At 42.4% G+C, this 16,162-nt stretch overlaps 1 protein-coding gene across 1 annotated transcript in view; it reads left to right on the top strand.

Moving 5' to 3' along the window:
- The window catches only part of FOCAD (focadhesin), a 282,657-nt gene that overhangs the window by 256,599 nt on the left and 9,896 nt on the right, over positions 1 to 16,162 (top strand). The window contains exons 36-39 of the mRNA XM_006881273.1: positions 1,990 to 2,105; positions 6,145 to 6,405; positions 7,071 to 7,160; positions 12,468 to 12,645. Of these exons, the coding sequence (XP_006881335.1) occupies positions 1,990 to 2,105; positions 6,145 to 6,405; positions 7,071 to 7,160; positions 12,468 to 12,645 (645 nt within the window). The remainder of the gene's footprint in view (positions 1 to 1,989; positions 2,106 to 6,144; positions 6,406 to 7,070; positions 7,161 to 12,467; positions 12,646 to 16,162) is intronic.

The raw sequence follows: 16,162 nt of genomic DNA, 5'->3' as shown, positions 1-16,162 counted from the left end.
ACTTTATAGTTAGCAGCCAAGCCTATACCACCACCAGAACTTTTTGAGTGCTTCTTGTTGTTTTTCTTATGTGCCATCTAGTTATTTGCGGCACTGTGTACAACAGCTCTGAACCCTGCTGCATCTTGAGCCAGTTTCTTTTACTTTTACATTTTTAAAATATTTTTTTATTTTAGCTGTGATTTTTAACAAAACGTTACAGAAGAGTTTGATTTTTGTTCATTCATTGTTGCACATTTTACCCCCCTTCCCCCTCCTGCAGTTCACTTTTTTTTTATATAGTCTCTCATTGTTGCACAATTTCCTCCCTCCCTCAAGTCTTCCTTGTAATAACCCACTTATTCTGGGCAATTGTTGTACATACCTATTGTACCAAATGATATATTCCAACAAACAGATGCAGCCTTGGACATACTCATCCGGCTGTGCCAAGAAATCTGACCAACTGACTGGAAGAGATCAATATTTGTTACCATTGCTATAAAGGTTATTCAGTTGAATATGGAAATTATCAAATAATATCATTACTATCATAAGCAAGCAAAATCTTGCTGGAGGATATTTCAAAGCAGCTAAAACAGTACAGCAATAGAAAACTGTCTGAAATTCAAGCCGGATTTAAAAGAGACCATGTTATCAGAAATAAATAATATATATCCCTTTAGGCATGCATAATGCCTTATTATATATTCCTTATATGCAGTAGTCATTATTTATCCCTTCTTTTCTTAGTAAGTCTGTTTTATAACAGGGATCTTATGCAGTATTTGTCCTTTTGTGACTGAGATATTTCACTTAGCATGATGTCCTAGAGGGTCATCGGTTGTATAATATGTTACGAGTTTCTTGGTTTTTAGTGCTGTGTAGTATTCCACTGTATGAATATACCATAGTTTCTATATCCACACATTTGTTGATGAGCATTTGGGTTGCTTCCATCTCTTTGCTATTGTGAATAATGCAGCAGTAAACATGGGATGGGTGTGTATATATCTGTTTGGGTGGCAGCTCGGATTTCTTTAGAGTATATTCCTAGTAGTGGAATTGCTTCTTAACCCCATTACCCTACTCACTGAGTCAGTCCGTCTTATGACGGGCTTCCTCTCCTGCCCTGTCTCTCCACTCTTCCAAGTATGATGTCTTTCTGCAAGGCCTGGTCCCTCCTGGCAACATCCCAAAGTTCGTGAGCCAGAGCTTCAGAATCCTTGCCTCCAAGGAGCAGACTGGTTTCACCTTCTCCAGGACAGAATTGTTTTGTCTCTTAGCACCCCATGGTATATTCAGTACTTTTCTCCAGCACTACAACTCAAAGGCATGAATGATTCTTTTATAATCCTTAGTCATTGTGTAGACTTCTGATGCACAGCAAGTAATTGTGATGCTCATGGCCTAGATCAGGTGCATCTTAGTCTCTAGCCTGATACCATTGCTCTTCAGTACTCTGGAGAGGTCCTTCCAGATTGTGCAGAATTTTTTCAATACAGATCATCTTTTGATTTGCTGACTGCTGGTGCCGTAAGTGTTGATTGTGGAACCAAGCAAGCTGAAATTGTTAACAATCTCAATCTCTTCTCCATCTATCATGATGCTGCCAATTGGCTTAATGGTGAGAATCTTTGTTTTCTTGATGTTAAGTTTCATTCTATACTGAAGGCTGCAGTCCTTGACCCACTGAAGCACATGTTTCAAGTCCTCCCCAGTCTCAGCAAACAGGGTTGTGTCATCTACATAACGCAGGTTGTAGATTTCTCTTAATATTAGAAAAGAAAACTACCCGGTAAGTACAAGCCCCTTGCCTGTTGGAGGTCAATTTTGGACTTTGACTCTAGTGGACACATAACTTAAAGGACACTTGGAATACTTTTTGGTTTACTGAAGTTTTGTTTTATCAGCAGAAGTTACACAGCTTTGATTTGCTACATGAAAGGCTCAAAAACAGACAGAAAAGTAATTGTACTTCTAAGATTTCTTTCCTTTCTGCTCTTTCAGGTGAAGAGATCCAACAGTTGTGCCTTGAAATCATGGTGACCCAGGCACAGTCATCCCAGAATGCAGCTGCGCTGCTGGGCTTATGGGTGATGCCCCCACTAATCCATGGCTTGAGCGTACGTATAACTAAGGCTTTGGGCAATAGGAGCTACAATTCTCTTGGAGGATATTATTATTCATTTGTGTATTGTGTTCTCAAAATCCTGAGTAAACAAATGAGATTTTACCTAAATTGAGGGCTTGATAATAGCAGGCCAGCAGATGGGAAGATTTGGAATCATACCATAACCATTACCATTCATGTTGGACATTCTAAGGTGCTGGTGGCTTGGGCAGTGTGCTAGAGTACCACAGCACTAGAACACTGGTTTCTTTATGATCCATCCAAACTCATTGTGAACCTGGACATAGTCTTTGGGTATTAGTTGTTATTTGAGTACGTCAGTGGCCTGGTCGGTAAGGAGTTTTGCTGCCAACCCAAAAGCAGATGGTTCAAATCCACCAGCTACTCCAAGAGAGAAAGATAAACCGTATTCTCCCCTGGGATTTACAATTTCTGGGAACTCATTGGAGAGTCAACTATGAGTCAGATCCAGCACAGTGGTGATGAATTGAGCTGATGTGTCAGTCACACTTTTAGGCCTTTATAGCCTTTATTTCACTAGAAATTCACAATAGCCTTAAGGTAGAGGATTGTAGATTACATTTTGCAAAACACGAATTGATGATCAGAAAAACTGATGAGCAGCTTTATCAGAATCATAGTTAGAAAGTTGGGAGACCATTTGAACTAATATTTATTTCATTTTATAGTAGAGGTAATCATTCACATAGATACAAAGAAATAAGAAATTCCAAAGGCACTGGATTCATTTGTATATAATCCTTCCCTTTTATAAAGAAGGCAGCAAGTAAGGTGAACCTTGAAAGTTTGGTGGCTTTTGAACATCAAGTTAAAGGACGTGGGGTTCCTGTGCTGAAGAAGTGATTCAGCCTGATGCTTGTGACAGTGAGGGGCTGGTATATACTATATACCAAGGATCAATAGGGTGAGATTTTTAAAAAATGATAGGAAATCAGTAAAGATGTATATATAGTTTGAATACATTTCAGACTGGGTCAGAAAACTTACATTCTATAACTTCTTAGTGTTTTACAAATGGAATATGTTCCATGAGCTCATCTTTGAATTCTCCCCATGATCTGACCTGTTATTTTTCTGTTCTCAAAAACCAAAACTCAAACTCTTTGCCATCAGGTTGGAGCCAAGCTGACCCTCCAGTGGGTGTTTAGAGATTGTGAATCACATGGGAAGAGGTTTCCCAGCATCCCCCCCACCCCCAGAGCAGCTGGTGGATTCAAACTGCTGCCTTTGGGTGGGCAGCACGACTCCTCACCTCGTAGGCCACCAGAACTTTTCCTGTTCTAGATTGTAATTCTTCAAAAACAGTCCCCTGCCTTGTTCTTATTTCTTCAGTGTCTTTCCTTCAGTGCCTACGTAGTGGTTTTGTTTGACTGGTTTGTGTTGTTTACTATTCATGCTCCTCCTGATTCTCTAAGGAAAGGTGGATGTTCCTGGGCCTGCATCCTCTCTCCGCCTGTGGACATTACCTCCTTGTGTCCTCGGAGCAGCTCGCTCCCACTCTCTGAGCACTTGTTCTGGGCCTGTAGATACCAAACATTTACCAACCTTATCTCCCAACACCCCTGGAAGGTGGATTTTTTTTAAATAGCTATATTGGATAATATCTTACACATAAGATGATACATCCATTTCAGTTGGGGAGTTGTGGAAAATTTACAGATTTTTCAACCACTATCAAGAATTCCCCTCACGTGCCATTGGGCCTGTTTGCAATGAATCCCTACTCTCAGCCTCAGCCTCAGGCCACCAGTCATATTTCCTCTATCTGTAATTTTGCTTTCAGATTTCACATAAATCATTAAAAAGACTTTAGAATGAAAACATACAGGAATGAGTCATTTGTGTCTATTTTACCTCCAAGAGATATATTTCCATTTTACAGATTAAATAAACAGATAAATGAAAAGGTAAAGTTTTTCATAGCCTATAATTGTTGTTGGATACCATTGAGGCAGAACCGACCGATAGCAGGTTTTCAGAGGCAGGTACTTGCTTGGGAGATTACCCCTATTTCTCCCACAGCTGCTGGATTCGAACTGCATACTTTTGCAGTTGCACTAAGTTATTTATCATAGAGCCACCAGAGCTTGTAAGTGGAACGGCAAATCTAAACCCATGTGATATCTCATTTTATATCAAGCATGGCTAACAGCTTGTTTTCTTAATATTGGGAATTTTTCTAGATTTTAGCTATTCTTCCACTTTTCTCATTTTATATCAAGTATGGCTAACAGCTTGTTTTCTTAATATTATATCATTTTACCTCATTTTATATCAAGCATGGCTAACAGCTTGTTTTCTTAATATTGGGAATTTTTCTAGATTTTAGTTATTCTTCCACTTTTCTTTTAGGCCTGTGCTATTCCCGACATACGCCTTGATGATAGCTTTTCTAATTACCTTGATTGACAAATTAAGTTTGTAAATAAATATTCTTATTATATCTCCAGTTCATCTTTTTGTACAGCATGAAGTTAACATGTGACGAGTATATTATCACTAACAGTGATACATTTCACTAACAGGGTAGATCTTTATATCAATGATTGTGATGCCACTTCTTTTCACTTTGTCTCTCCTGGCATGGTAGTCTATATGGTTATTTGATTCAGAATGGCCAATACCAGTGTCTTTCAGTTCACAGAGGCCTCAGAGATCAATCTCTATGTACTCCATGCCATTGTTTCCAGCTTTCCTAGGCTTATGCTTCTACATTCCACACTCCTGTTATTAGTGGATGTTTGCAGCTGTTTCTTCTCCTTGATGATGTCATGCTCTGCCAGCAAAGGAAGTTCCCAAACACTTCCCTGCATGTCATTAAGGTCGACTCTACTTTGTGGAGGCAGCTAGTCCCTGGTCCTATTTTGAGGGCCTCCCAGCCCGTTTTCACGGGCAACCTTCTGTAGAAGAAGATGACTGCCCTCCACTGGGTTTCTAAAGCGGTAAATTGCACAAGGTTGCCTGTCTTTTTTCTGAAGAACTGCTGGCACCTCTGCTTTAACAGCACAGCTCCCAATGGTCAAGGCCACCAGAGCTCCTTACCGGGGCTCCTGGTTGTTGTTGTTATAGTTTGGTATAGTTATGGTTATGGTTATGGTTATGGTTATGGTTATTTGCTGTTGAGTTGCCTGTGTCTCATAGCGACCCTGGTACTTTAAATATTTTCTCTAATTTATGTTTGCCACAGCTCATAAAGAGTGGATGCTATTACTATTCCCCCATTTCTTACATGGAGGCCCAGAGAAAGTTAAGTAACTTTCCCAGAATTTCACAAGTTGTAGGTGGAAGAACTGGGATAGAACTTGATTGGTCAGGCTCCAGACCCCAAATTCTCACCCTCTGTATGTTCTCAGCAATAGGACAGGGTAAGGGGTCCTGCCCAGCTTTATCTGGGCAAATCTATATTCCTGAGTTATCAAATGTTAGAATTTCAAAATAAGTCTAATGAAACCTGAGTTTAAGGTTTAATTATTCAAAGCTCTTAGCATTAGCTCCTCTTCCTAATGGAAGTAAGCTGATTGCTGATTAATAAAACCTGCAGATTATCTCAGTATGGTTATTGTGCAGCTCATGTTTCTAAGGCTTAGGTTTCAAATAGTTGTGTTCATACTGTCTTTCCAGCACCATTGAGCCTTTTTCAGGATTTTTCTTGCTAAGGAATGTGACCTTTTAAAACTGAATAGCAACTGTCATGTACTTCCTGAAGTAGCGTTTATCCCCCTTTGCTGAAAAGTTCTAAGATTTACCTGGTGTTCATCCCAGATGGATTGACAGATACCTTATATCCACACGAATCTTCCTGGCCTGATCTGAAATGACTGCAGCAGTCACAGAGGCATGCTCTGGTGATCCAGTTGCATCGGGAAGCCGTGCAAAAATGAAGGAGCAAGAAGTAACCGGACCCTTTTATCTCTCATACGATCCTCCAGCACAGTGATGCCCTGCAGATTTTGAGCCGCACAGATGTGGACCTGCCTGTTGACGTCTCTTGTCTTCTGTGTTGTTTCTAGCGGAATATTAAGAAGTATCTCCTGGTGTCTGCACCCCTCTGGATAAAACATGTGTCTGACGAGCAGATCCTGGCTTTTGTTGAAAACTTAATGGTGGCAGTTTTTCAAGCCACCTCCCCACTTTCGGATGCTGAGCTCTGCCAGAGTGCCTTGCAAGGTCTGAGCCAGGCCATGAAGCTGCCCAGCCCTACCCACCACCTCTGGAGCCTGCTCTACGACGCTGCCGGGAAGATTTTCGAGCTGCTGCCAAATAAGATTCGGGTGAGGGGAAGAAATATTTACATTCCTGACAATTCATGTTTGGGATTTTTTTTTATTATTGGCACAGCAGGCAAGAGTATGTTTTAAGACTGTGAGTGGGAAGGCCAGTAAGAAACCACCACATTCCTCACTTAGCAGCCGGTTTGCTTCCAAGAGCTAAATTGAGGTTGAATAGTTAGAAGCAAAGTTTTAAGCAAGCTGTAAGCAAGGCCCCCAGTGCTGCACTAGGAAATGTGCTGGAAGACCTTTTATTTTATTTGCCAGATGCCTGTAGGAGAAGAACAAGTTGAGACACTCTCTGCCCTGATGCCTAGAGGATCCTGGGCTATGTGGTCCAGTGCACTCTATCCACCATATGACTGGCCTTTTCCATCCCCCAGACTGCAAATGAGAGTTTGTCAAAGAGGTTGCAAATCCATTTGGCGTGACAGCATTTTAATAGGCATGGGTGAAAATCCCAGCCAAACAAATGCATAAAGTGACAGAAAAAGATGTCTTTAAGATCATAAAAATTGAATAAATGTTTTGGTTTGGTTAAAATAGAACTCTCATCAACATGGGCACATGGGGATAAAAAAATAATAATTCGACAGAACATTGAGACATGTTATGTTACAATATATTTTGACATGGTTGGCTCTTTATTTTTTTCCTTTCTCCACCAGAGAAGTGACATAGAGCTGTATATCACTGTAGCAAAGTGCCTTTCAGAAATAACAGATGATGATGCCAATCGAGTTACCCGTATTACTAAGGTAATAGATCTTTTTTTTTTACAATTGAAGAGATGACTGTAGTATCATTTTGAGGGAAGCTCATTTTACCGGGATCTGTTACTCATTCATTTCAGAAGCCTGCTCTTATATTTGCCCGTGGGGGCGGGAGTCTGGCCTCGGTTGGTTGATGGTTAATAAATGCAGTGTGGCTAGAAAGATAGATGAGTAGCTTTTTAACTCAGTTTCTCCTGTTTTGTTGAGAACACTTTAGTGCCACTTGTGGGGGGTGGGATGTTGGATGGAGAGTGTCTTGGTAGTACAAATGGTTAAGAGTCTTGACTGTTAACCAAAAGGTTGGAAGTTGTAGTTGACCCAGAGGCATCTGGAAAGAAATGCCTGGCTATCTACTTTAAAAAAAAAAAAAAAACACAACAAAACAGAAAAACACCAAACCATAAGCTTGGTTTACTCACAGACCACACAGAGCCATATTGGGAAAGTCAAAAGGTTATAAGAGTCAGGACGGCTTCCGGAATGTGCTACTAGGTAACCTAGCCTGAACCTTGTGGCTTTAAGCCAATGATACAAAGTTCTCAATCCTGTCAGTTGTGGCCACCCACCCTCATTTGTCCAACAAAGTTGAGCAATGGCTCTTAGCTCTAGTTCAGTGCTGTAGCAGACCAAAGCCCATCTCATGTCATCTCTCTGGTCCAGCTATGGTTGCTGCCGCCATAGGGATAACAGGAACAAGAATGTGTGGTCCTGACAGTCTCTTGCTGCCGCTGCTGCTTCTGCATCTCATCTTCACTGGTGGTCTCATCTGCTGCTGGAGCTGCTCAGTTTATTGGCGAGACTAGCAAATCCCTTTCCAGGTTGATGGGATTGGACAATCCCCTTGTGGAATGGTGAGATAGCCAGGCCCCTTGTGGATATGCTAACACGCCCTATTCTCTGTTCTCACCCATTATGTCAGAGTCAAGTTCAATGGCTAGGAAAGTCATAATGAAAGATAAACATGACAGGCATGGTTCTGTAACACACGCGGTATCACCATAAGTCAGAATCATCTTGAGAGCAGCAGATTTTTATGGGCAACAATGGGATTAGGTCTATAGGAGATTATGAGATTGGCCCAGGACAGGACAGGGTTCAGAGCTATTGTACATAGGGTCACTATGAGGTGCAAGCGACTTGATGGAACATAACAACAACAATAAATAGAGGAGAGCCTCTTCAACACAAAATCCACGAGAGTAGGAGTATCCTGACCAAAGAATTTGTGGTGCATGGAAGGCCTACACAGCCGCCATTCTCACACCTGACATGTTCCTTCTGGAGCGGAAGCAAAGTCATTGATTGTACAAAAAGTACCATTAGCCTTGGCACCCAGTAATGAACAAGTGCTCCATGGACTCTGCGCAGGAGCGAGTGAGCAGAAAGCAAACATGCGAGGCCCCCTGTTGAATTTGAATTGCAGATAAACAATATTGTAGTATAAATAGATCTACTGATTCAAAAACAGCAACTCTGGTTACACAGGTTACAGGCTGCACAGGTCTGGAAAGCTATGTGCTCCCTACTAGTGAACAGCTCATCACTTATTTCTCTTTACGACAAGTTTGCCTGTTTAATGGAATCCTTGGATTTCTGTATCATTTAGCCGTGGTTCTCACAGTGTGGTCCCTGGACCAGTAGCATCAGCGACATTGGGAATCGATCTAGCTCCACTCCAGGCCTGCTAAATCAGAAACTGGAAATGGAGCCCAGAAGCCTGGGTTTTTAAACAAATCCTACAGGTGATTCGGAAAACTATTACACACGGACATCTCCATTTAAAAGACTAGTTTGTTTCAAGCAAAGACTGGCACTCTGACACAGTGCTTACAAGAGAGCGTTCCAGAGCCTCACTCCTGAGGTTTTGAAACCTGACTCAGTAATACACTAGCAAAGGTGCTGCAGCAGCCAGACTCTCGGTGGTTAACGCCAGTTAGCAGTCGAAGGCATCCAGGTGCTCTGTGGGATAAGGACCTGCGGACCATCTTCCCCAGCAGATGACGGAGTCAACTCAAGGGCACCGCCCAACAACTTACTAGCACCGTGATGCCAATTAAATTTCATAATCTTGCTCTGCCTCCATGTCTTCCATGTAAAGGTAGATCAAAATACCATCTGCCTCTTAAATCCATGTTAAGTAGTTGGAGCAGTGCCTGGTTCAAGGCAGGGTACCTGGTAATTATTATTTATTAGCATAATTATATTACATTTATGTAATACATTGTATAATATTATTACAATCATGTAATATGTTATTGTAAATTGCTAGCAAGTTGATTCTGTGTTACAGTTGCCAAGTAATGCACATATCATTTATTTCTTGGTACCTGGAGCTGAAGATTGCTATACTGTTCACATAAGCTGCTGACTAGCCATTTAAAATGTCTCATGGCTTCTAAAGAGTTTGTGTGTCCCGTTGAGGTTAGTGTTACCTAGCCGTTCCTGGGAAGAAGTAAGATAAGGTAGGATGGAGAGAGCAGACTCCCTGACTGACTCTGTCACTTATCTTTCAGCCGCAGAGCAGCTGGTGGATTTGAACTGCATACTTTTGTACTGGGAGTGCAATTCCTTACCACTAAGCTCCCAGAGCTCCCTCGATTCACTGCATTAGTAATAGTGAATCATAGCTATTATCAGAATTAAGTGGGTATCCCATTGGTTCAAAAGCTTGATGGTCTCAAGACAGTGTTAGTGTCTCTTAAAAGAGCCTTCACTTATCTGGGTCGTATGCTGATACTTGACTCACTCACTCATTGCCATTAAGTCCCTTTTGACTCCTAGTGGACTCTCCATTGGGTTTCCCACAACTCTAAATCACAACAGGAGGAGATTTTCCATCTTCCTCCTGTGGAGCCACTGGTAGATTTGAACCTTTATATGTCTGTTGGTTCCGCCTATAGCGTGTCCTTTTGCTCATGCAAGATTTTGTAGCATCATACCCTAATCCCTTGGAAAATACTGAATCACTGAGTTTGTAGATCTACACATTGATGGAGTTCATGATGCAGTAATAAAGCAGCATGTCTGGCGAGATTATTAAGTCTTCGTATATGGAAACCAAGCTCTTGGAAATAAACAATAATTCCTCAAACCTTCTGCCTTTGAAGGGAGCTGTGGGGGCCCAGTGGTAAGGAGTTGTGCTGTCAAGATGTGCTGTTCAAATATACCAGCTGCCTCTGGAAACCCACTGGAGGATCAGCTATGAGTCGGTTCCAACTCATTGGTGTATAACAACAATCGCTGCCACTGAGCCAATTCTGACCTATAGTAACCCTTGTAAGAAGGGTAGAACTGCTCCCGCCAGTTTGCAAGGCTGAGATACCTGAAAATAGACCTCCATGTCTTCCTTCCATGGAACAACCTGAAGGCTCAAAATACCATTTTAGTTAGTGCTGAACAGTTAACTATAGCACCCCCAGAGCACCTTAGCTGGTGAGGGCAGTTAGACACCTTCTAAAAATCTAGTTTCACTCAGAAGCTCAGATTTTATCATGGGCAGAAAATGCTATCAGAGATTTTCCTTGAAGTGATAGGTCCACGTCCTTCAATTTCAAGAAAATAATCTGTTCGCCAGTTTAATAGCCATAGTTTACCAGTCAGTCTCTCAAGTAGTTGAATTCTTTCAAGTTCAATGAAACGTGGCTACTTCCTCTCACAGCTCAGGCCTGAAGTAACCATCGAACTTGGCCGTACAGCAAATGCTCATCACATGTCCTTCCCACTCTGTCACATATTCAGAAGATGAGGACTCAGGGTAGAGGTTTAGGCATCATTTTAAATAATGCCTGCTTTGTCCGTTTGCTTTACCTGTGAAGGCCAAGGGAACACAGTGAAACTGCTTCATTCGGTGTCACCACCTTTTTGTTTTGGTTTTTTTTTCTTTCTCATTTTTACTTGAAATTGCTTCACTTTCAAAGTTTGTGTACATTGTGTTTCATATAGTCATTCTCATTCATTATGTTTTATAAAATTAATCACCATTGAACTATGCCCACCATCACCCTGTCTCTCCAGATCCCTGCCAGATCTTTCCCATTTCCTTTACTCACCCCTGCCTCCCCTCACCAAATTGTGCAACGTGCAACGCTGTGACTTCCCACCCCCTGCCCTCCCTCACCCTCCTGCTCCCGTCCTTTCCCTCCTTGGATCCTCATAGATGTTTTACTAGTTATCTGTTGCTAAAGTAATGGGCTTATGCCCATTATTATATTATAGTGTGTGTGTGTGTGTGTGTGTGTGTGTGTGTGTGTGTATAAATATAAATAGTATTATATTCTAACATATATATTATAGTATTATGTTATAACATATCTATTATAGTATCTGCCCTTGTGAGTCTGAGTTAGATCATTCAGCATAATTCCCTCCAGTCTCTCAGTTATGTAGTAATTTTCGAAATCTTTGTTCCTAAGTGCTGCATAGCATTCCGTCACTGTTTCCACAATTGTACCACAATTTCTCAATCCCTGGTTGTGGTTGGACATTTGGGCTATTTCCATGTTCTTGTGACTGTGGTGTCACCACTCTTGGTTCACTAATGTGCCAGCAGTTTCACCTACTTTTGGTTGGGTTTTGGGGTTTGTTTTTGTTTGGGTGTTTTTGTTGTTTTGTTTTCACATTGTGAGTGATAATGTGTACGAACACAGTATAAAAATTTAAAGTGTCTTAGTAGTACTTTAGAACTAATTTTTACCTGACGGATCTTCCCAAAGGGCTTGGAGGGGGTCCCCAGAATTTGAGAACTGCTCAGTGTGTACAGGTAATGCCTTGCACATGGTAAGGACTGTATTTGTTAGGTGCCATTTGTTAGGATCTTTCATTAAAGAGCTCTGGTGACACAGTGTTTGAGTACCCAGCACTTCCTCACCCCTGTAGCTGCTGGGCTGGCAGGTCAAGCCCCTCCCCCCCCCAGCCCCCCAGCCACTGTGGGAGAACAGAGTGGCAGCCTGCGTCTGCAAGGATTGAAAGCCTTGGAAAGCCTATTGTGTCAGTTCTCTGTTGCAGTCAAGTAATGGCAGTGAGTTTAGCATAGTAAAAACCAACACCACACACACCTGAGCATTTGTGGGATTTTGTTGTGGAAAAGAAAAACAGAGGAAGTGATATTACAGCCCTCTGTGCATGGATATTTTAATATAACATAAGAGGTAACATACTGTGAACTGGCTGGTTTAGCGTTTAAGGGTAGTTGTCAACATCAAGACTCACCATTGTTTTTGTCCTGGTCCTGAAGGTTGTGTAGCTACTTCAGATCATTTAATAGCAACCGAACAACTTGCCGTTTTTTTTCAGAGCAACATCGAGAAGGCTGCCTTCGTGAAGCTGTACCTGATCTCCCAAGGGCGGTTCCCCCTGATGCACTTGACCGATGTGCTCGGTGCTGCCGTGCAGCACTCAGAGAGGCAGACACTGGCCTGGATGATGCTGCACAGCTTCTACCAGGCGCGGATCGGAAGCCACGCCAACACAGGTGAGGCGCCCGCAGCATCCGCGGCCCAGAGGTCTGCTGTCTGCCAACCCTCTCGGGATCATTTTCTTCATTTCAAAACTAGCTTCTGGGGGGGGGGGGAATCCCATTTAGCACTGGTGTGACATCAGTTAGGCCTCCTCTCCTGAGGTAAAAGTTGCATTGAGTAGAAATGAGCATCTGTGCTTCCCAGCCCCACTTTTTTGCATAGAAGAATGTTTATTTACTATTTTGACATTGCATTTGGCCCCATAGACCCTCCCAGACCCTTATAGTAGGTTGTTTCCACCCGCACAACTTCAGTTTCCCACATAGACAAGATGTAGGTGGATCTTTATAGTGCTGAAGAGCAACGGTGCCAGTCTAGAGACTAAGGTGTACCTGATACAAGCTGTGGTCTTTTCAATTACTTACTGTGCATCAGAGAGCTGGACAATGACTAAGGATGATAGAAGAATCATCTATGTCTTTGAGTTGTGGTACTGGAGGAGAATACTGAACATACTATTGGCTGCTAAGAGAACAAACAGGTCTTTCTGGAGAAGATGAAACCTTGCAAGGATTTTGAAGTTCCATCTCACATACTCTGAGCATATTGCCAAGAGGAATCAGTCTTTGGAGAGGGACATCATGCTTGGAAGGGTGGAGGGACAGCGCAGAAGAGGAAAACCCTGGATTAGATGGAATGATTCAGTAACTGGGGTAATGGGGATAGCTGTGTAGGAGACAATGAAGTTGGCTCAAGATAGAGCAGGGTTCAGAACTGTTGTACATAGGGTTGCTGTGAGTCACAAGCAACTCCATGGCACATAGCAATAGGCAGATCTCACCTTATTCTAGGAAAATGACTTATGCATGACCATTTAACAGACAAGAGACAGCAGCAGCAAAATTAAATGATTGTTCTACACAGTCTTTTTCGCAGTGGAGAGAATGAAATCTGGCCACCCTACCAACATCAGCAAGCTAGAAACTTTAAGCTTGACACGCTGGTAATGAATTCCATGGTGCTATTTTGTAACCATTCTAGACATTGCACTTGAGGAAATCCTTGAAAAGGGAGCTCCTTGCTCATCCTCTGGTCATATGCTTATTCCTTTTCAAGTCTGCATCCAGGTTCCGAGGCACCCAACAGGACCAGATGGGCTGAGAGACCCTTGTAACCCTAGACAAGCTATTTTTGTGCCCCGTTTTGCTGTTTCTTATATCTTTGATGTCTTGCGGGAAGTACGTGAGTGTAATAGCTTCTCAGGACCATACAAGAACTTTTGAGTCATCATCCTCTTTGACAGTGGACACAGTTATTTCTGCATGAGTTCCTGCTACTGAAAACTGAGCCTCTCATGAGAAATGAGATTTTTTTTTTGCTCTAAACTAAAACTTTTATCAGGAAGAAGTCTAGTAGGTGTTCACAATGCAACACACTGAAATAAATTTGATATTGCATAATGTTCTAACTAGCAGTCCATCAAATGTAGCTATCATCTTTTTTTTCAACTTTTTTTAAAAATTTCATTGTTTGTGTATGTTTACCGTCAAATCGGATCTGACTGGTACAGGAGGAGATTGTCCCTCCCTCTCCAGCAGAGCATCTGGTGGATTTGAACCGTGCACCTCTGGGATTGCAGTGAAGCTTCCTGCCACTAGGCCACCAGAGCGTCCTTCTTTTTACTTTTATTTTTTTTTTAAATACAACCCTTCATTTAAAAAAAAATCATTTTCCAAGTAGTCTTCACTGAGCTGGGAATAATTTTTAGAAAACAAAATAGGGGAAATCAGTATTCATGCTGATATTTGTATTCCAAGCCGAGTCATATCTGGCAGCCGATTCCAGTTGCCTCATAGATTTTCATGGCTGTAAATCTTTACAACAGAGTCCTGCCACATCTTTCTACTATAGCCAGTGGGTTTGAACTGTCACCCTTTCGGTTAACTATTGAGTATTTTAATCACTGCAACACCAGGGCTTCTCATTTTTCTTCAGCAGACATCCACTTAATTGCCTTCAGGTTGGAGCCAACTCCTCGCTGGCCCTTCAGCAGGTTCTTGGAGCCTGGTAATCGCAGGGCTGGAGGTTGCCCGTCTCTCTCCTGCAGAGCAGCTGGTGGATCCGAAGCACCTGAGCCTTCGGGTTTGACACTCCCACTCCCTACCACTGCTTAGGTTCATTCTTCCCTAGTAACCCTTTAATGGCTAGTTTTCGTTTATTTATTATTATAGGGTGGTGTTGGGGTGGTTTTTCCTCCCCCCCATTTGGTCATGCATGAGTCAGTTCCAATTGAAAACAATGAAAGAGAAAAAGATGTGGGTCTGGCATTAATTGGGAAAGTTTAAGCAAAGGCAGATTATAAAAACAACTAATTGCTGAGTATTCAACATCACAAGCTAGTTGATATGCCACACTTCTCCTTGCATGCTTAATGTTGAGAAAGAAAATGATAAAGTGCACTTGACCACTGGTGGGGTTGATGTTTGATGTTAGTAAGAAGAGTCGCAGATAGCTGGCATTGGATGCTGAGGAGACCAGAGTCAGCGAGGGGCAGGAGGCCATTGATTGAGGTCTGCCAGAGTGCCAGGGGTATGTCTAACGCAAAGCTTTCCAGCTTTTCTGCTGAGGACTCCAAATATCATACAGGCCGTACCACAGAGGAAACTTAGCATTAATCAGATGACTCGTGTCTTCAGAGATCCGGAAAAGCAACTCCTGCCTTATTAACATTACAGAGATTAGAATTGACAGTCCACAGAAGAGTTCAAGTGCACTGGGGACCGTGGCCACGTTGATAACACAGTATGACCCATGACTGTAAGTCTGAAGGCTAGAGTCCATTTTCAAACTAAAGACACACTACCCTCACTTGGTGTTTATATGTCACACACACACACACACACACACACACACACACACACTCACACTCACAGCTGCAGGAGCACGTGGAGCTGCTGGGTGAAATCACCACGTGTTGTTCTTTACTTGCCTTATTGTGGTCAGGTCCCATCAAGTCAAGGATGACCCATAACGACTCCATGAACAACAAATCTGAAGCCTGTCCTTTCTCCTATCCTGCGCCGTCCTTATACTTTCTGACCCGCTCGAGCTCATGGCCTCAGGCACTGTGTCAGTCCACCTGGTTGAGGGTGGATTCTCCACTTTTCCAAGCCCAAGGTCCCTCTCCAGGGAGTAACCTCCCCCAGCAACAACATGTCCTAAGAATGTGAGACAAAGCTTTGTCATCTTTGCTGCCTTGGGGCACTGGCTGCACCTTCTCCAGGACACACCTGCTTGTTCCTTCGGCCGTCCATGGGATATTCAGTACTCTTCACCACCACCACAGCTCAAAGGCGTCAAGGAGTCTTCTGTCGTCCTAATTCATTATCCAGTTCTCTTAGTCAGTCATCTCTTTTACATCTCAAATAGACTTGTACATGTGACAGATATTGAGATGGCAAATCTTTTCTTACATGTATATTTACTACAATGAAGAAATACATACTTTTTGTTTGGGGTTTTTTTTTGCCT

This window comes from Elephantulus edwardii, unplaced genomic scaffold (assembly GCF_000299155.1).
Source record: "Elephantulus edwardii isolate Elephantulus edwardi_28Jun2011 unplaced genomic scaffold, EleEdw1.0 scaffold00014, whole genome shotgun sequence".
Lineage (NCBI taxonomy): Eukaryota > Metazoa > Chordata > Mammalia > Macroscelidea > Macroscelididae > Elephantulus > Elephantulus edwardii.
The sequence above is the reverse complement of the archived record's forward strand: the minus strand, read 5'-3'. Positions and strand labels throughout refer to the sequence as shown.